Source organism: Delphinus delphis, chromosome X (genome assembly GCF_949987515.2).
Source record: "Delphinus delphis chromosome X, mDelDel1.2, whole genome shotgun sequence".
Taxonomy (NCBI): Eukaryota; Metazoa; Chordata; class Mammalia; order Artiodactyla; family Delphinidae; genus Delphinus; species Delphinus delphis.
In genome coordinates, this window is record NC_082704.1 from 89,196,568 (window position 1) to 89,218,012 (window position 21,445).

General features: G+C 44.2%; 1 protein-coding gene across 1 annotated transcript in view; it reads left to right on the forward strand.

Moving 5' to 3' along the window:
* The first annotated feature begins 2,097 nt into the window (after positions 1 to 2,097).
* The window catches only part of MAOB (monoamine oxidase B), a 111,193-nt gene continuing 91,845 nt past the window's right edge, over positions 2,098 to 21,445 (forward strand). The window contains exon 1 of the mRNA XM_060002918.1: positions 2,098 to 2,254. Coding sequence (XP_059858901.1) covers positions 2,209 to 2,254 — 46 coding nt within the window. The 5' untranslated portion in view covers positions 2,098 to 2,208. The remainder of the gene's footprint in view (positions 2,255 to 21,445) is intronic.

Consider the following 21,445-nt stretch of genomic DNA (forward strand, 5'->3'; position numbering starts at 1 on the left):
CACTGGTTTGTGCCCCAGTCCGGGAAGATCCCACATGCTGTGGCCGCTGAGCCTGCGCGTCCAGAGCCTGCGCGTCCGGAGCCTGTGCTCCGCGGCGGGAGAGGCCACAACAGTGAGAGGCCCGCGTACCGCAAAAAAACAAAAAGGAAACACTGCTTTTAGAGGCTTCATTTTGCCGCATGATGCCAGGGGAGAAGATGGACCTTGGCAGTTACCCCACCTAGGAGGCTGAGGACCCTGAACAGGCCTGGACAACTGCCCAGATGTGTCTCTAAAGGCTCCTGTTCCCTCCACAACCAAGGCTTGAGTTCAAGCCATTTTTGGCCTCGTAGAGCACAACGTAACTGATTACTTTTGTCTGGGGAAAATGCTGTTTGCCAGTGAGTTTTCTCCATAAACACCATGGAACTGCAGTTCCTCTCCTGGCCTTGCTGCCCGTTGAATATCGAGAAAGGATAGTCAACCTTCATTGGACTCAAAGTTTTATATGCCCAGGCCTCTGGCTGACTTTGCATTGCTGGAACCAAGCAAAGGACATTCCAAGCAGATCTCACAAGCATCCTTTCCACGCATCCCGTCCCACCCTCCTGGATGTGTGATTCTCTTGCAGGCTAGGTAAGGGGACAGAGCGTCCACAGCTAAGGAGCCCACAACTTCAGGGACCTGTGGATGGAAGTGGATGAGTAAGACTTGACAAGGAGGAGGCCAGCACAGGCTGCCTGCTGGGTGAGGCAGTGGGGATGTGGGCTCAACATTCAAACACAAGAACTGTTTTACACCAAAGCGTGAGAGATGGAAGTTTCCAGAATTCAGCTTAGAGCTGGACCAAGACTTTCTCTGCCACCAGTGACTTCTTAGTCACAGACATGCCCAAACCCTCTTCTAGCCTGAGGGCAGCAAGAGCTCAGAATTCTTTGGCAGCAAGTGGATACATGGACTGGGGTGGGATGAGATAGAGGTGTACTTCAGGCTTCATCAATTCACCAGACCTGGAGCCAGGCCCCCACCAGGCCCACAGCTTCCCTATTCTGAACAGAAGCACTTCACAGTTATTTCTTGAAAAAGCCACACTACACTGCTTCTTTCTGCTTTTGGTTCTCAGAGGTGGCTTTCCGGGTGGTATGAAGAAGTACACCTCTGTATTACTTAGAGCTGCCTCAGCTTAAACATCTGTCATCTCGTTGAATCATCCTACGTTTGGCAAAGCCCAGGCCCATGTCCCAGGGCCATAACTAACTCCCCTTGCTGATTCAGGGAGGCCTCTGAATGCTGCCCTGACCATCCAAGGCCTCACCCTGACACCACCAATTTCCTGGCTTCCTGCCTCGGCAGCTCCCACAAAGGGACACACTGGGTTGCTCAAGGAGCAGCTGGCTGTTTTGATCACTTGCAAACATGAGACTTTTTAAGATAAACTTTAGGTGTTGCATTTGCAATACTAGGGAAGAACCTGCTTGAGTTCACCGTGGGCATAAGGGCAGGGAGAGTGGGGAAAGGAGTGGGTATTCGGAAGCAGGTGAGAGGGGTTGGCAATCCCACTCAAGCATATGCCAAGGTAATGGCAATACTGTGTGGTAGATCAAGGTGGGTCTTGGAATCTTCCTGGCTTTTTAGAAAAGCATTATTTCTGGCTTTTTATCTTGCCTTTGCCCCTCGCTAACTACTTTATCTCACTTACCTCATCTGTAAAATGGGCTGTTGTAAGGTTTAACTGGGAATTACGCATGTAAAATGCTTAGTACGGTGCCTGGTACCAGAAAAGCCCTCATTTACTGTTTGCTATTCCCTCTACTGCTCCTTTCCAGGGAGTCACTGGGGTGCTGGAGGAAGACACCCAATCTGCCATCCTCCCAGCCCCCAAGCTGAACAGCGCACCAGGGATGCTGATGGGAAAATACCGTGCAGCGCAGAAGGCCAAAGGGTGGTGGTTCCGGGCATGGACTCTTGGAGGCCCTAAGTGACCTCTCTGCTCCGGCGTCCGCCCTCCCCAGGTTTGAGCGGCGGAGCTCCGGGCGGGGTCGGGGGCGGTGCGCTCCAACCAGGCCGGCGCGTAGGCGGGCGGGCGGGGCTCCGCGACCCGACGCCCTCGGCCGGCAATATAGCCGCTCGGCTGAGGCGCTGGTGCGCGGGGGCAGCGCAGCGGGCGGGGGCCGCGATCCAGACACCGGAGCAGCTGGCACCGAGGTGGCCCGGAGAGGGACGAGCAACATGAGCAGCAAATGCGACGTGGTCGTGGTGGGGGGCGGCATCTCAGGTCAGTGGCGGCTGCGCGCCCTCCTTCCTCCTCCCGGGCTCCGACAAGTGGCCGCCCAGGGAGGCACGCAGGGCGGCAGTGGGGCGGGGTGCCGCCAGGAGCCCCTAGACCCTCCGTGCGCCCGAGGGGATCTAGAGGGTCCCGAGCGCGCACACGGAATCCTCCCTCGGGGGAAGGATTTGGTGCGCCCCTGGACAGAAGCCGAGGGCTGGAAATGTGTTGAAGGTCTGGGGCTGGACTTTGAACTTTCCCCCGGACAGCTGCCAAGCCTGAGCTAGCTGGAATTTTCAAATCGCGGGGGAAGAAAATGGGCAGGGGACAGAGCCTTACTAGGGGGTGGCATAAAGGTCAGTCACTTTGTTGCAGCCTGACCTGGGCACTCTACATCCTTACTTGGAGCACGCGTGCACCACTGCGTGTTGTTATCCTGGAACCAGGAAAACGACCTTGAACAGCTCCCAGTTCAGAAAGGATTGGACCCTGGGGCAGTCGATTACCAACGACCCTCCTCACCCTGATTCTTTGTGGTTCCACGATTGCCTTGTGTCTGCCTGGGGCTGCAGGGCCTTCTTGTCAAGTGCCTCTTCTCCTCTCATTCCCTCCTCCCCCCACTCAGTGGCGGTGGCCAAGAAGCCCAACAGGGATGGGGACAGAAACTACCCTCTTAGACACGGGGGGAGAAGCAGGGAGAGGGGCCGTGCACACAGCAGGGCCCCCAAAAAAACAGAAGCCAGAAGAGGGATGGGGTCAGTGGGGGAACCCACCCTCTCAGGAGGGTCAGGCGGATCCTATGGGATGGAGTCAGTGGAACTAAGCAATGCATCCAAAACAGCCTGGCTAACAGACCCCTGGCGATGCTTTGGCCGAACCCGCAGGACCTCCTGGTGCTTGAGCCGTAATTAGGACACCTCCGCAACCCGTGAATGTGTTGGCTAAAATGTGCCCTAACCAGATCTCAGGAGCGGGGCTCCACCTTGTTCCCTGTGGGGCGGGCAGGGCAGAGGTGCTCTGACTCCCTTGTGCCAGGTGAAGAAACCAAGGTGTTGGACGTTGGGTGCTGCTCTTCCACTCCAGCCTACCTCACCTTTGAGTCAGATCTCAGGGGTTACCACTTCTGTCTGCCCGGTTCCTCCTGAGCTCACCCATGCCAGGCTCTGTGGCCGGAGCTGCAGGTACACAGGTACATAAGCACAACAGCATGCTGAGGTAGGCTAAGCCTATATAGATGCCATTGTCTTTCAGTATTTTTGACATCTTCTCTCCTAGAAGAACTTGGACTCAAAATCATATCTACCTAGGTGTTTTAGAAAATATCGCTAGGTGCGCCTCCACGCTGCCTTGCACAGCGCCCCATCTTAGGGAAGCTGAAGCCTCTCTTTCTAGGTCCCCAAAGTCCTTTTCTTGCCCAAACTATGTCTAACGGGTTCAGATTCTTCTGTTTTCCCTCTTATTTTGGCCTTTCTGATTCATACTCCAAACCTTCAAGCTCACTCAAATTATTCATGTTAGACTCGTATAGGAAAGATAGATAAGGTTTTAGCTATTTTTTCCAACAGTGATGAATCTCTACTCTGACCCCCAAACTCTCCAAACAAGGGACTGGTGAGTAGATCTGCCTTTTCTCAAGAACCTTACATAGAATAGGCATTGTTCTACATGAGGATAACACCAACTAGTCATAGCTAGGTTACAAGGTTCTTGTGAAAGGTGAGTGAAGCAATGTGTGTGAAAATGGCTTTGCAAAGTCTGACATATGTATGACACAAGGTCTTGCAAGAGTTTTGCTCATTTATTCAAACAGTAGGCATTAGGGCCAGCTGCGGTAGAGGATGCAAAAGTGGGTCACATTGTTCTCGTCCTGGAAGATTTGTCCATTCAGGAAGGGAGGTGAGGTATCCAGGCAAAGACAATACAAGGTAGAAAGCGGCAGGTGTCACAAGAGGGGTCCACTCATTAATTCATTATCCATTCATTCAAGGAACATTTGCTTCCTGTCCCACATCTTATCCCAAAGGGAATGAAAGGTGAATTAGGCAGAGCCATTGCCCCTGGGGTAGTCACACGCTGAGGCAGAAGGCAGAGTCATGAACAAGTAAAACTAATGACCTATGATAGATGCCTTAGTAGCAGGAAGTTCTAGGCAAAGTGCGTGTCCAACTCTGCCTGAGAATATCTGGGCAGACTTCACAGAGGAGGTGACACTTGAAGTCGATCTTAAGGAATGGATAGGAATTCACCAGGAGACTAGATGAAGAAAGTATTTGAAGCTAAAGAGCAGCTTATATAAAATCACAAATATGTGAGATGTTCTCATGCTTAGGAAACATAAGAACTTCAGTGTGGAGTGTTGGGGGGACTTGTGAGAGACCAGGCTACGAAGGTGGGTTGGGAGCCTTGTATGTCATCCCACAAAGATTTAGTTCCTTCTGAGGTCAGTGAACAGCCACTGATGATTTTTCATTCACAGAGTGGCATGTGTCAAGTGACAGGAATATGGTGATGCAAAAAGAAGAGCAGGCTTGGGGGAAAGATGCGACATCTAGAGTTGGAGGTGCTGGGTGAACTCCCAGGGAGAGATGTCTAGCAGCTGGAAGTGCAAGGAACAAGTTGGGCTGACAGAGTTGTGTGACAGAGACATTTTAGTTGAAGCCACTTAAGTCCATGAAATGACCCAAACCAAGAGCAGAAAGAGAAGAGAGGATGCCTGGGACAGAACTGGACAAGGGCGTGCTTCCCTCCTCCACTGGGAGGAAGATATTGCAGTCATTCTTTTTTCTTTTATAATAATAATCTTTTTTAAAAACTAATTTATTTATTTATTTATTTTTGGCTGCGTTGGGTCTTCATTGCTGCGCGCAGGCTTTCCCTAGTTGCAGGGAGCTGGGCTACTCTTTGTTGCAGTGCGCGGGCTTCTCATTGCAGTGGCTTCTCTTGTTGTGGAGCACAGGCTCTAGGCACACGGGCTTCAGTAGTTGTGGCACGCGGCCTCAGTAGTCGTGGCGCACAGGCTTAGTTACTCCGCAACATGTGGGATCTCCTTGGACCAGGGATTGAACCCTTGTCCCCTGCATTGGCAGGTGGATTCTTAACCACTGAGCCACCAGGGAAGCCCTACAGTCATTCTTTATAATTTGATGAGAGAGATAGGAAACTGAGAAACTGAAAAACACTTAGTTAACCTCAGATCTTAGCTCAGATGTCATTTCCCCGGGGCAGCCTTCCCAAATCCCTCTAAATGGGATTAGATGCCTTTGTTTAATTTTCCTCTGCCATCTTGTTCTTTTCCATGAGTTTTTCATTGTTCATATATTAATGTCATTTCTTGTTCAATATCTTTCTCCACTAGGCTGTAAGCCTCTGGAGCCCGGGGAGGTGTTTCTTTTTCTCCCTGAGAACCTCTAACCCCAGCTCCAGAGCTCTGCCTGGCCCAGTTAGCACTCAAAATGAGTTGAATTAATGAACTTTAACTTTACACCAACAAAGCAGCAGTTGATTGGATCTGATATTCACATCCATTCACTACCAATCCTTTTGCATGTCCTGCCAAATCATATTGAGAATGGGAAAAGTGGTAAAATCAGAATTTGGGGATTAGTCGGTGACTGACACAGTGGTTTAAAAGAGTCTGAATTAGGGGCTTCTCTGGTGGCACAGTGGTTGAGAGTCCGCCTGCCGATGCAGGGGACACGGGTTTGTGCCCCGGTCCGGGAAGATCCCACGTGCTGCGGAGGGGCTTGGCCCGTGAGCCATGGCCGCTGAGCCTGCACATCCGGAGCCTGTGCTCCGCAACGGGAGAGGCCACAACGGTGAGAGGCCCGCGTACCGCAAAAAAATAAATAAATAAAAATTAAAAAAAATAAAAGAGTCTGAATTAGACTCTGTTTTTTTAACTTTGTTAATTATTAAACTTGGGACATTCTGGTCATTCTGGTCATTCTCTGATAGTTTGCAAAGCTGTCAGCAAATTTTAATCACTCCCTTTGGGATAAACAGGTGTACTGGGGGTACAGCTGGTTAATATGTAACTTTCTTTTTTAGTGTTTGAAAAATTCCAAGGCAACTATAGAACAGCTTTTTGTTTTTGGAAATGTGTGTGGTATATAAATGCACGCCTCCTGAAATCTCTTTCGCCCGAGGAGCAGCTCATCTCTGGAGACTTGGCAGAGTAAATGGCATTTCCCCCATGGGGCTGGACAGCAGCATGTGGTTTCTGTTCCGAGTCTTGGTTTTAAAGTTTGGTTTGGTAGAACCATGGAAACTATCTTTTGCAATTCTGGAATGGCTCTTGCTCAAGCCTCAAAATAAAAGCTAAAAAGGGAAACTTGAAGCAGAAAGGAGAACTTTTTTTTCCCCCCAGGCTTGAGAGAGGAGATCTGGTCATGTGAGGGTGGCAGGCACTTGGCTAAGAGTCTGGAGGAATCAGAGCCAGCTTTCCAAGTGGTAACCAACACTTGGGAGGTGATCTGCGCGGCCAGGAGGGCCAGCTTGTTGCTGGTTGGCAGGAGTGGCCTGGGCGGGGGCGTCAGAGAGGGCTCACGAAGGATCATGAGTTGAGGGATGCAATAGGCAGACGTGGCCTGTATGTTAGTGGCAAAAGCCCCACCTCACCTTTGATGAAGAAAGATAGAGAACTTCCCTGGACTCCTATGACGCACCTGAATGTTCTAAAAAATAGTAATCGGGTAGAAGTGCTTGGAAATTTGTATATCCTGGTCAAGGACAGGATATAGAGAAGCAGTATGGCAATGTTTAAGCAGCATACATCAGACATCAAACAGACTTGTTATGAATCCCACTTCCTACACTTACCTATTGTGTCACCTTAAAATTTCCCTCACCTCTCTGCTCTTCAGCTGCCTTATCTTTATTTTTTTTAATTTATTTTATTTATTTATTTTTGGCTGCGTTGGGTCTTTGTTGTTGTGGGCGGGCTTTCTCTAGTTGCGGCGAGCAGGGGCTACTCTTCGTTGTGGTGCGTGGGCTTCTCATCTCGGTGGCTTCTCTTGTTTCGGAGCATGGGCTCTAGGTGCACAGGCTTCAGTAGTTGCGGCACACGGGCTCAGTAGTTGTGGCTCGTGGGCTCTAGAGCACAGGCTCAGTAGTTGTGGCACACGGGCTTAGTTGCTCCACGGCATGTGGGATCTTCCCGGACCAGGGCTCGAACCTGTGTCCCCTGCATTGGCAGGCGGATTCTTAACCAGTGCACCATGAGGGAAGCCCCCAGCTGCCTTATCTTTAAAATGAGACTCCTAATGCCTTTATTGGCAGAGAGGTTGTTGCTAGGATTAGAAAGAATGCACATGAAGGACTGTACACAGCGGTCATTATGGTGTCAGCTTGTACCTTTTGAAAAAGACATCTTTTTTAGCTCCTAGGGTTTTTTAATCTGTGGGAGCAGAGGCAGGCACCTCTGTGTAATCACATCTCCCTCTTTACTAACCAGTCATTTTTCTTGCTGTGAGGCATTTATAAGGTGGCAACAGGATGCAAGGTATATACGCGGGCATGGTTCCGGTCTCATCCTGCCCCACCCCCATCCCTTCATTCCCTCTGGTGCGGAGCCTGAAGAGCTCAGGCTTACCTTGGGCTTCAGAGCCACTAAACCCACTGTGTTCCTCTTCAGAAGACATTTTAAAAGCACTAGATCTGTATCTCATCACTACCCCAGCCTGGCTGTTATTCCGATTCTGTCCTGGTCCTCATTTTCAGCCACCCGACTCCTGTCTTAATTATAAGCAATAGTAAATGGGACTATTATTTATGTCTTTAATAATATTAATTATTTAATAATAATAAAAGAGCCAGCATTTTGCGTGTTGTCTATATGCTAAATTGAGTAACAGTGAGGTGATCCTAGTATTAACATCTGCTGAGCACCAAATGAATTCGAAATCTTCGCGTAGAAATGTGTTCTGTGTTTAGAATTTCTGACATGTTTATCTCTTAAATATATATTAAAAATAATTGGAGTTTAAGATTTTTCTTTCAGTTTAGCTGCTGACTTTCGTATATCGTCTGAGTTCGTAAATCACATACAAGCCAAGAAAGTAGGGCTGCGAAGCAGCATCCCTGTGACAAGATAATATTCCGTGAGAGAGAGTGTGTGTGTGTGTGTGTGTGTGTGTGTGTGTGTGTGTGTGTTAGAGTGTGTACATGCACAGCCACTAGCCATCCCCTCAACCCAAGGTTTGACAGTGGGGTCGACTGGCACACTGCCATTTCAGATCCATTAGTGGTTAGTGGCCATGTTGTCAGCCTGATTAACAATAATAGCCAAGGTCTACTGTGTGCTTGCCAGATGCCAAGCCCCATTCCAAGCACTTCACATGCATTTTCTCTTTTAACCCTTTAAACTGCTTTTTGAAGTATTATCCCTACTTTCTAGATGAGAAAACTAAGGCATGGAAAGGTTACCAACTTTGCTTAAGGTGGCACAGCTGGTTAGTGGTGAAATCACAATTAACGCCATGCTCTTAACCTCTATGCTCTACCACGGCTGATTTCTTCTGCTCCCAGAGAAAATGTCACTGCAGGAGCAGTTAGTTCCAGCCTCTTAACCTTTGCCCATCATCAGAGCAGCCATTTCCTCTGTAACAATAACTTAGAATTTGTTTTGATACAATTTGTTCACGCTGGAACAATGGAAAAGACATACACACTGAGTAATACAACTGATATGTATGGCATCAAAGTTTGAAAGTCAGCTGGTTTAACAGCTCATACAGCTTAATATTAAAAAAACAAACAACCCAATCCAAAAATGGGCAGAAGACCTAAATAGACATTTCTCCAGAGAAGACATACAGATGGCCAACAGGCACATGAAAAGATGCTCAATACCGCTGATTATTAGAGAAATGCAAATCAAAACTACAATGAGTAGTTGACCTCACACCAGTTAGAATGTCCATCATTAAAGAGTCTACAGACAGTTAATGCTGGAGAGGGTATGGAGACACTGTTGATAGGAATGTAAATTGGTACAGCCACTATGGAGAACAGTATGGAGGTTCCTTAAAAAACTAAAAACAGAGTTACCATATGATCCAGCAATCCCACTCCTGGGCGTATATCCAGAGAAAACACTAATTCGAAAAGATACATGCACCCCAATGTTCATAGCAGCACTATTTACAATAGCCGAGACATGGAAGCAACCTAAATGTCCATCAACAGATGAATGGATAAAGGTGTGAGATAGATATATATATATATATATATATATATATCTTATTCAGCCATAAAAAAGAATGAAAATGCCATTTGCAGCAACATGGATGGACCTAGAGATTATCATACATACTAAGTGAAGTCAGACAAAGACAAATATCATATGACATCACTTATATGTGGAATCTAAAAAATGATACAAATGAACTTATTTACAAAACAGAAATAGACTCACAGACATAGAAAACAAACTTATGGTTACCAAAGGGGTTAGCGGTGGGGAAGAGAGAAATTAGTAGTTTGGGATTAACATATACACACTACTATATATAAAATAGATAACCAACAAAGACCTGCTGTATAGCACAGGGAACTATATTCAATATCTTATAATAACCTATAATGCAAAAGAATCTGAAAAAGAATATATATATGTGTATATATATACATACATATATATCTGAATCACTTTGCTGTACACCTGAAACTAACATAACATTGTATATTAACTAGACTTCAATTAAAAAATGGTTAAGAGAGGGCTTCCCTGGTGGCACAGTGGTTAAGAATCCGCCTGCCAATGCAGGGGACATAGGTTTGATCCTTGGTCCGGGAATATCCCACATGCTGCGGAGCAACTAAGCCCATGCGCCACAACTACTGAGCTTGCGCTCTGGAGCCTGCGAGCCACAACTACTGAGCCCACGTGCCTAGAGCCCGTGCTCCTCAACAAGAGAAGCCACCACAATAAGAAGCCCGTGCACCGCAGCGAAGAGGAGCCCCCACTCACCACAACTAGAGAAAGCGCGTGTGCAGCAACGAAGACCCAATGCAGACGAAAATAAATAAATAACAAATTAAAAATTTTAAAAATGGTTATGAGAAAAAAGAAAGAAAGAATATACCCAGATATATGGATTATCACTGAAAAAGAAATCTGCTTGTTTTTAAACATCTTTATTGGCGTATAATCGTTTTACAGAGGTGTGTTAGTTTCTGCTGTATAACAAAGTGAATCAGCTATACATATATCCCCATATCTCTTCCCTCTTGCGTCTCCCTCCCACCCTCCCTATCCCACCCCTCTAGGTGGTCACAAAGCAGCGAGCTGATCTCCCTGTGCTATGTGGCTGCTTCCTACTGGCTATCTATTTTACATTTGGTAGTGTATATATGTCCATGCCACTCTCTCACTTTGTCCCAGCTTGCCCTTCCCCTTCCCCGTGTCCTCAAGTCCATTCTCTACATCTGCATCATCATTCCTGTCCTGCCCCTAGGTTCTTCAGAGCCATTTAAAAATCTGCTTTTAAATGCAACTGATAGGGCAAAAAAAAGAGAAAGAAAATCAGCTGTTTTGATGATTTCTGCATTTTTGACAGTAAATACGCAGGTGGCCTCTGACTCAAATTTATCCTATGAACTTGAAGAGATAATTTAGCTTCTAACTTATTTCTCTAATATTTTGGGCCTCAGTAGCCTTTTCATGTTCTATGGACATGGTAAAGTCAGTATAATGTTCCCGTGTCAAGTATTTCTCCAGATATCAGTAATGACAACAAATGTTGCTATCACCAAATTCTAATGTTCATACATTTCTTTATTCCTGTCAAGATTCAAACTATATATGCATATGCACTTGACTGATGGACACTGAAGTAGAACTTCTGCAGTTTAATAATATTTAAAATTAGTGAGTATTGAATTATTACAGGTGACAAGGTCATAGTATAATGGTAGATGTCAAGTCAGCACCTGGGACAAATGAAATGTGTACAATAGCATGTGACTGTATCAGAACTCCCACTAACTTTTGTTTCATCTTTGGATTTGATGGCCATTATACTTATAGTCTTAGCAGTGTTCCATGTGTATGTCTATTACTGGATATCATTTACCATGTTTAATGTAAATTACCTGTTTAAGCATCTGTGAACCCTCACTTGATCATAGGCTGCTCAAAATCAGGGACTTTGTACAATGTATCTCCCTATCTCTGGTGTTTAGCAAAGAACCCAGCTCACCCTAGCCCCCAGAAATTGATAGAATCCCTTGATCAGGATCGTGGGTCTTCTCAGGCTTTGGACCCAGAGAAGGTAAGCCTTACAACAAGAAATCTGTTGAAAGAATGGACCTAACCTTTCATTTCCTGGAGGAAGCAGGATAACACAGAAGTTAAATGCAAGGACTCTGGGAGCCTAAGACTTGGGTTCAAATCCTACCTGTGTCCCTAACTGTATAGCTTGGGTTAGTAACCTACTTCCACAGCCTCCAGATTTTCACTCATTAAGTGGAGTGATGGTCCTGGGGCTAACTTCTGGAATGCTCAATCAATATTAACTCTGCTGTTTTTACAAAAGTCAGCAGGCAGTACTTAACTGAGGGGATCCTGGAAACGTACAAGATCAAATGCACTTGTAAGTCCAAAAAGTGAGCCAAATTGAGAGGCCCTGTTCAGAATGAGTGTTCTTGTCCCCATAACAGAATACTTTGGAAGTTTGCTGAGGTGAAAAATGCAGCATTACCATTTGGCAAAGGCCCCAAATTTGTTGGGCTTAGCGTTTTAGGACTGTTTCTGAATAAAAGTCATTATTTCCCTTGAGAATGGTATAAAATTCTTTCCTGACTTTGACCATCCAAATCCCGTAAATTCCTCGTGAGCTAAAAAAATGTTTGTTCTAGGGAATTCCCTGGTGGTCCAGTGGTTAGGACTCCGTGCTTCCACTTCAGGGGGCACAGGTTCAATCCCTGGTCTGGGATTTCAAGTTCACAAAATGGGTCCATCTTCAGTCTCCTCGGTTAACTCAGTAAACAAAGGCACTACAGAAAACCAAGTTCCTACCCTCAGAAAACTTAAAATGCAATTGGAGACACAAGAGCAGCACATATAGGCAATAAGAAAAGACTAGAAATAATAAATAATTGAGTTCTGGGGCCTTCCCCAGCGGTTCAGTGGTTAAGACTCCGTGCTTCCACTGCAGGGGGGGCGTGTTCGATGCCTGGTCCGAGAACTAAGATTCCACATGCCACGCGGCGTGGTCAAAATGATAATAATAATAATTGAGTTCTGTACTGGGGGACCCAAGAACTAAGTTAGATAGAGGAAATCACTGAAGACCCCAGGAGTTGCAGAAGTTCTCCTTAAAGGAGTGGAATTTGAACAGTTCCTGAAGAACAGTTAAGGTTTGGGGTCGGTAGAGAAGAGAGAGGCTTTAAAGATGGGAGGAATAATATAGAGGCAAGTCTAGACTAGTAGGATGGGGAGATAATGGGTAATAAAGTTAGAAGGAGGAGGGCAGTATCAAGCAAGGAAAAGCAAAGTGAGTTGGTTACGTTTTTCTGTGGTTGGAAAGAAGAAAGCATTGACCATTTTTACTATAAAGATAAGATGGGCAGTTGTGTGCCTGATAGGTGAAAGAGGGCAACCCTAGAGCCAGGGCAGCCAAAAGATGGGTAGTAATTCAGGAATAGGTTGAGGGGTGATCAGCTGTGTATAATGGATTGAGTTATCCTGAAGCTCAAGGAAGGTTGCAGGAGAAAGGGAGGGGAGACAAGAATGGAAAGAAGTATTTCAATGGTACACTCTCCTTTTTTCTATTTTGCTGAGAACATGCCCAGAAAAGAAGTATCACAAAAAATAGTATTTCCCCCCTGAAGTTTTATAATTGAAATGGAAGGACTTGACTGTATTTTTAAATTTCCTTTTTTTAAAAAATAAGATCAAAGAGGTTTTCTTCCTAAGGGTTGTGACCCAGCTTACTAAATGACAAACACACATCTTGAGCAATCTCAAACACAAACTGAATAGTTCATCCTGTTTTGTAACATAAAAGCTGTCATTGAAACTTGTTGTTTTGTGAGAGAGAGGGCAAAATCAGAAAGCAAGTTCAGGTAGTTTTGGCCTTTCAAATGTTAGTTATGTTACCATAGTCTCCTTTTAATGGCATCTTAAATGTCATGTTCTAGTTAATTTCAACTTCATGTCAGAAGTTTACACTCTTGATCTCATGTCATCTCATCCCTTACCTGGGCCATTTTTCACTCTGGACTCATCATCATCATCAACATTTATCAGAATTCCACAACAGTGAAGGTGTCCTTCTAGGTCCTTAGTTTTATTTGCTCTCCTTCCAGCCTAAATAATCCCCCCTTTTCGTTTACCTTGCAGACATTTCCAATGATTCTTTTATAGTGAATTTGGAATCCTGACCTCATCTTTTGGAATTGGAGCTACTTTTTATTCCTGTGATCCCAGTTGTGTTTCTGTCTTAAATTGTTTCTTTATAATTATGTTTAATTCTATCTCCCTTCTTTGGGTTATTTTCCAGTTGAAGCAACACGCTCTTTGGAAAAGTTTTGTTATCCAACACGGCTCCCTTTCAGATAACTTAGGGTAAAGTGAAGAATTAATAATCAAATTAATAACCAAAGTTCCCTCGAAAATTTTTAGGACGAAAGGCCACTGATGTAAATGAAAGATGAAATCACATTCCTTCTTGGTTATTTACAGTTTAAGGAATTTTTTTGGAGACGTGGGAACATTTTTTTAATAAGGTGAATTGCAGAAATAATATATATTTATTGTGAAAATCTGTAAGTTACAGAAAGAGACAGAAAGAAAATGAAAATCATCTATAATTGATTCCCCCCCTACACACAAAACAGCCACTGTTACTATTGTCACCTATATTTTCTTTTTGCAAACCATCTACTGTATTTACTGCACTCGCTGGTAGTTCTTTTTAAATAAATAACATATTATGAATGTTTAACCATGTCTTAAATGCTCTTCTTCTATACGATCTTGATAACTTTATATTATTTCATCTGATTATATTTATTTACCAATCTTCTATTGCTGAACATTTGTGTTGTTTCCAAATTTCTGCTATTTTAAACAAAGCTATTATGAATATCCTTATACCCAAACCTTTGTGCATAACTCTGATTATTTCTTTAGGAAATTCCTAGAAATAAGTGTTGGGAATCCTTTTAAGGCATTTAGTAATGATTACAAAATTGTCACTCCAAGAAAGTTTCATCAGTTTAAGGTGGAATTTTAATAATGGGCTTCTTAGTTACTTCACTAGGAAACCAGTATTTTTCCCTCTCTGACACAGCACAGAGAAAACCATCATTCTTCACCAGCTCAGTGTTGTAATTTAATGAAATTGTATGTGCTAGGTTTTGTAAATGATCTTTAGTCTTGTAAAATTTCAGTGGTGGCAAGTAATTCTTGCTCTCTACGACATGCAGGCAAACCACTTTTGCAATTAATGCTCTATGCCTACCATGATTTACTAGGTCTTTATATATTTTTATAGCGCTTTATAATTTTTTGAATACCATTATCCTGTGCTTCTAGAAGTTTGAGATCATTAATTAGATAATTCTGTTGCGTTTCAGTGCAGAAAAGAAAAAAGGATAGTCCTGTAGCAAACCATTTTCTATGATTATTTTTACCCGTCTAGATAAGACATGAATATAGCCTTGGTCCACAGTCTATTGTAAAAGCCGATCAACCAGCTGTTTCATGTTTTACATTTTAATTTCCTCTCTAGTTTGCATTCAAATCCTATGATAGATTTTGGTTTATTTAGGAGTCCTATAAGATACAGTTGATTGTTTTCAGAATAGCCCTTTTATGCTATGCCAGTTAAAGAGAAACAGCCCTTGTTAAGTACTGATGATAAGCACACGTAAAGGCATACACTCAAATGAGTTATCCTCATTTCATCAAACATGTTTTCTTATTTTGTTGTTTCTGCAGGGGAGAAAAAGAAGTCAGGTTTGCCCATTCGTTGATTGATTCATTCATTCAATAAACCCTTATCAAGTGCCTTATTTACGAAGCATTGGGCTAGGCGTGGGAATATGCAGATGGGTAATCCATGTTTCCATCTTTGAAGGGTACACCAAGCAGAGGGAGGTGCATGCAGCCACATACAGGTGAATTCTCTGAGGGGTGGTGTGTGCTGAGAAAGATAAGTTCATCTGGTTCTGATGACACAGAGGAGAGGAGGATGGCATCTCACCTCAGGGCCTCAGAGGACCCAAAGGAAGACTTGGTGATAGGATTTATTAGAGAGATAATTAGCCAATTCAAATATTCTGCCATAAAATATAGCGTTAAGTGGTTGAAATTTAAATCTACATTCTAATATACGCATGGCATTGAAATTTCAGGTTTGTTCTTCTTGCCGTTGGCCTTAAAATGGCAGTGTAGTGGATGCTGTAGTGGGCTGCCCAAGCCCCCTTTAGGACAGTTATTCCCCCATCTGCTGAGAGTGTTGGCTGCTGCTTTGTTCACAGCTGAGTCCCTCTCTGGAAATTGCCCTTGACTGGGGGGAGCTGACTTCCTGCAACAGATGTGGGGATATAGAGGCCTGGCCCCCTTGCCTTGCCCCTGGCCATCTCAGCTGTGGAGCCCCCTGTAGGATTGACTGAGGCCTATGTTGTGACTGCATTTCAGTTCAACTTCTTCCTCTGTCCAATCCTGCTTCACTTACATTTTTACCCGTGTTGAACCCTGATAAAGCTTCTATATGCAAATCAGGTTCAGAAGCTTCTTGCCACAGACCCTAATTTAGTCAGACAATAATTGAACAGCATTTTTGTTCTGCACATCACAAGATGTTCTAACCACGAAGCTTCAGTCAGTTGGAGGTGGAGGCCATTAAAGGATTTGGCCCTTTCCAGGATGCAAGATGCTAACAGGGCCGGGGAGGGTGGTAAGCCTCATCAGTTCTGGATAATCTCTCTTAGGTGTCCTGAGAGTCCCTGGAACAGGGGTGGATGGTGGAGGCTGACCACTACACTGGCCCATACAAGCTCTGGGGAATTCAGTTCTTCTCTCACCACTCTGTGTGCTGATTTACAGGTGAGATTCATAGGCTCTGATCTGGACTTGCTACAGATGTGGATGTCTTTCTTTATTGGAGAAATTTGTGGCAGTGCAGCCAAGGCATAAATTATGAAGCAGACACCCCTAGTCTGTGAAGACGATTCGGGTCAGGAGCCATCCATCTCTCCCAGGCTACCATTTTGGATCCAGCTCAGATTCTGGGTTATTGGCAAAATGGTGCTGTTGGTGTCAACCTCTGTTCTTCCCCTAATACTACAACCATTTCATGCAGCTTCCTGTAGGATTTCTTATAGGGAATTGTAGATACTGAAAGTGATTCTAGAAATGGATGATGGAATCCCAGAAGGAGAAGAGAGAAAGTGAGGCTGTGAGGGAGCTGTTGGTAGGATTTGAGTGGAAAGGTTCATAGATCGAGGGTCTTGGGTTAAAGGACATTGATGTGAGATGGATTTGAACGAGTGAACTAGAAGGATAGACGATCGTGATTGCAAGGGAGGGTGCTGTAGAGTTTGGACAGGTAACCTTTTGACTGTATTTTTTGGAAATGACCATTAATAGCATTTAAATGAGTTGCAACATTTTGAATCACCATGTCCAGAGATAGTATTCTCTGTGTGATTCACCAAACAATTTAAAGGCCAGAAAAATGAATGCCTTTTAAAAAAAATAGTAATCTGCTCTTGGTTTTACAACTGGGCAGAGGACACAGCTATTCATTAAGTCCAAGTTTAGGGATGACTTAAGTCTAAATTTAGGGAAGGCCCATCTGCTGGATTGAGAAAGGCAGGAATCCTGTGCTTTGGGTTCTGAAGATTCTAAGCAGAGGTCTTTGTTCAAACTGCACGCACATCACTGAAAGGATAACCCCTCAAATGCTGACTTGTGTGTGGGATAGGGAGGGGACCCAAAGCAAGGTGCCCAAGGACTGGCAGCGCAGAGCAACAGGGAGACAAAGAAAGACTTTCCCTACGAGCTTACTTATTTGAAGATGATTGGAAAAGCATGGAAAAAGGCAAGGGCTATATATAATTCAGCATTACATAAAGTCCAATAGGAACAACACATTGTCACGTTCCACGGCAAAACAGAGAGAGGAGAGAGAGAGAGCCGGTCCTTCCCATGCCCCGCCAAACCAAAGATTATAGAGCTAGACTGTTAGTATTATGATGACATTGACACTTTGAGGATTCTGTTCTCTGATGGAAAAAGATGAAGCACATTACTTATGGAAATGTCTGTAAAAGGAAATTGTGGGCTAGTTTTTAATCCTGTGATTCAGCCTCTTCTGTTTACTATCTACTGAGAAATCTTGTCTGGCAGCATGCCAATCTTTCTGTCCATCTGCTGCTAGCCTTTGATTGAGAAAACATTGAGGGCCTTCTACGTGCCAGGTGCTAGGAATGAACAATCAGGAGACAGTTCCAGTTTAACACAGGCGCGCACACACAAGGAATCACGTTAAATTACATTTCTTGTGCCTGTTTATTGTTGATGCATGCACAAAAATGTCCCTTTTCAATGAAAGAAACCTCCGTGTACCTTTCAAGAGATCACCCTTGGACCAAGTTAGAATAGATGCTAAGATAACTTTGGTTTGGGTTTCCAGGTGTTGTGTCCTCTGTTACCTTTTTTAGTCTTACTCATAGATGGTGTGATACTTCTGGGCTTAGGAGGGGTACGGAGAACATCACAAATGCCTTTTCTGTCGTCAGAAATCGGGTTGCATGCGGGAACGGCCACAATCTGAAAGGAAATCACATGGGTCGCCCTAGTCGATAAAAGGCAGAACATCCAAAATACACTGCCTGTGATCTGCTTTTCTCCCCTTGTTCCTTTCTCTCTGATTTCGTGAAGAATATGTCCAGAGGGAAATGAGTTTTCTGTAGATAAATCAGTCTGCTGGTCCACAATATTGCGCTTCCAGTGGACAGGTCTGAGAAATGCGGAAAAGTACAAAGAGGTTGAGCTGACTGCAAGGTAGGCGAGGCAAAGACATTTTATGTGCAAAAGAAAAATCATCTGGGGCTTATGCTTGCTTTATTTCTGGACTTTATTTGTGAACAGAATACTATGAGAAGCTGATGGAAATGAGAGAGCATTTTTTTTCTCCTGTGTTCTTTTAAAAGGTGTATTTCAGTAAACAGATATTTTTTAAATATGGCTTCCTTTCCCATAGATGAATTCCTTTGACAGGAATTTATAGGTTTAAAGATTGCATGAGAGCAAGTTTAAAACCAATCTCTAAAATTCAAAGCATTAGTGAATTGTAAATTTCCGATGAATATATGTGTGTGTTAAGATATTTGAATACTTTTTCATAGAAAAATAGGGGTTTTTAAAAGTATGAGCAATTAGAATTTAAACCACTCTTCAAATCATGCATTCTATATATAAATTCTTGGCATTATTTTTCAATATTTTTTAAATACAATGGATGAAGACCTCAATGACAATGAAAAGTGATGCCTGCATTTTTCAAGTTACAAGTAATTTGTAAAGTGAGAGCTTATTCAATCTTGCCACTAAAACCTTTGCATCTATGTGTGAAGAACACGTGCAAAATATCGTAACAAAAATACAGTATCTGCCTGGTATTTCTAAAGGACCTTGGTTACATATAATTCCGTACATATAAGAAAGGCAATATTAGGGGTTTTTTCCCTCCACAAATATATCCTTCCTATAAGGTGGTATGTGCAGTATATTGATTTGTACAATTTTACATGAAGCGGAAAGTCAGAAATAGATGGAGCGTGGAAACACATTGAAAGCTTTTATTTCTCTCACACTGTTACTTGTCTGGTTGAGTATTGTTTCCTCTGTCTGGCATCTGAGCCTTGTGGTACAGCACAGTATAAGGGTGTTTGGGTCCTATAACCTGTTATTTAACTAATACTGTTTTCTAGAAGAGTTTCCACTAAGATTTTTCAGCTTCTCGTGCTATGTGTTAACCAGGCATTTTAAACCATCACTTCTCATCACTCCCATGATCCTACCGTTTCATGCTTCCCTCCTCTTTCTCTAGCTGCTCCTTCAGCCTCCTGTGCCAGCACCTACACGCTTCACCTCCAGTGTTCCCTGTTTTGGGAAACAGAATCACCTTCAGACCAGTTTTCAAGTCAAGACCCTTGACACCGGTAGCAGACATTGGAGGGGTCCCGCCATCTCCCCTCGGCACCCATTCCCATATACAGGGACCTACGGCTACTGAGTGCTGCAAGTCTATGCCTGAGGGCTTTCTCTGGCCACTGGAACCCATAAGGGCTTCCACTCAGGACAGGCCAGCAGTGGGGCGGGGTTAATGCCCCCAGGAACAGCCGTCTTCCTAAGACTGACATGATCAATCAATCCCCTCTTAGTTGGAATCACTAAGGCATGTTCTGCACAGTCTCCCAGAGGTCTCGAGTGGGATCAAGCCCCAGTTGCCCACAATAACAGCCTGCTAGATGCTGTGTCTTTACTGCCTACCTTCCCTCCCTTGTTTCATCTCCCCAGAGTCCTACCGGGGCTTCTTTTAGGTCACCTCCCAAATAAACTAGTGGCATCCAACTCCTTGTTTCAGGGTCTGCTTTTGGATATTAGATACTTTCTTCTTTTCTTATTCCTAAAGTCCTAGTTGCAAAATATAGCTTGGATCGGTCCACCTCACCGTCTCTGTGTCCCTCCAGACCTGGGGTTCCACACGTGGGACCGCTATAGTTCTGAGTCTGCTCGTGTAAGTCCCGTCATTTGGTCCAGCCCTTCTCCAGTCCACTCTTTTTCTTTCTCCTTTTTTTACTGTGAAAAAATATATATGTAACGTAAAATTTACCATTTTAAGTGTACAATTCAGTAGCAGTAAGTACATCTATATTGTTGTGCAGCCGTCACCACCATCCATCTCCAGAATTTTGTCATCAACCTAAATTGAAACTCTGTCCCCATTCCTCTCTCCCCTCAACCCCTGGTAACCTCCATACTACTTCCTGCCTCTATGAATTTGACTACTCGGGAACTTCATATAAGTGGAATCATACACTATCTGTCCTTTTGTGTCTGTCTTCTTTCACTTGGCATAATGTCCTCAAGGTTCATCCATCCAGTCCTTTCTTACACTAAAGGAAGAATAATTTGTTTTTAGTGGGGAAAACACAAATTTGATGTTTCTAAGTTACAAACATGTATTGTCAGAAGTGATGTAAACAAAGTTGTTCAAAGACAAAAGCTAACTACCCATCGGCCTTTATCCCATCCCAACCCTTCTGAGGTGACTTGTGTTGACAGCCTGGCACGTATCCTTCCAGACTTTTCTCCTGGAAGGATCATCTTTCTAAAATTTAAATCTCATGAGGTTACTCGTGTACTTCAGACCCTTCAGCAACCTTCCATTAAACCCAAGATCAAGTCCGAAATGATGACTGTGGCCCAGACACACTGCAGACCTGAGCCCTCCCTACAATGGAAGCCCAATCTCCCATGACTTCTTCTGTTCACTGTGTAGCCACACTGGCCCACCTTCAACTTCTCAAATAATCTACCATGTTCTCTATGGTCTCTGGCCTTTGCACTTGCTCTTCATGTGGATCTCTTCCTAGCTCTCCTACTGTTACTGAAAGTGGGGTCTGGCTGCTCACCTCTCGAAAGCCAATAAAGAGGTAAGGTTGGTGGAAAGGAAAGTTTGCTTTATGTCGGAGGCCGGCAAGCAGGGGTGGGAGGGAAGGGCAGAGTCCTGTCCAAAGGCCGACTCCCCCACCACTGACAATCAGGGGGCAAGAACTTTTATAAGCCGAGGGAGGGGGCCACATGCAAACATGCAGAAAACAGCACAGTCAGCTCTGACAGTCATCTTGAAATTGGTCATGCGGTGGTCTGACCAGTGTGGTCTTGATTGTTTTAAGTACAGTTAGTCTTTAGTTCCAAGGTCGGTTTGTTCATATATCTTTGAGGCCAGCTCTCAGAATTGTGGCTGCTTGTGTCATGGCTCCAGTCTGGTCATCATGTGGTTGACTTCTTCCACCTGTTGGGGGTTTGGTATCTATAAGACAGCTCAAAAAATATGGCTCTGAATATTATCTATAGCCCTTGAGGAGGAACTTAAAGGTCCTTGACTATTTTTAATGACTAAACTATTATTAGTTAGTCTTGTTGGGCTGTTTTCCTTTGTTTCTGCATTTTCTTAC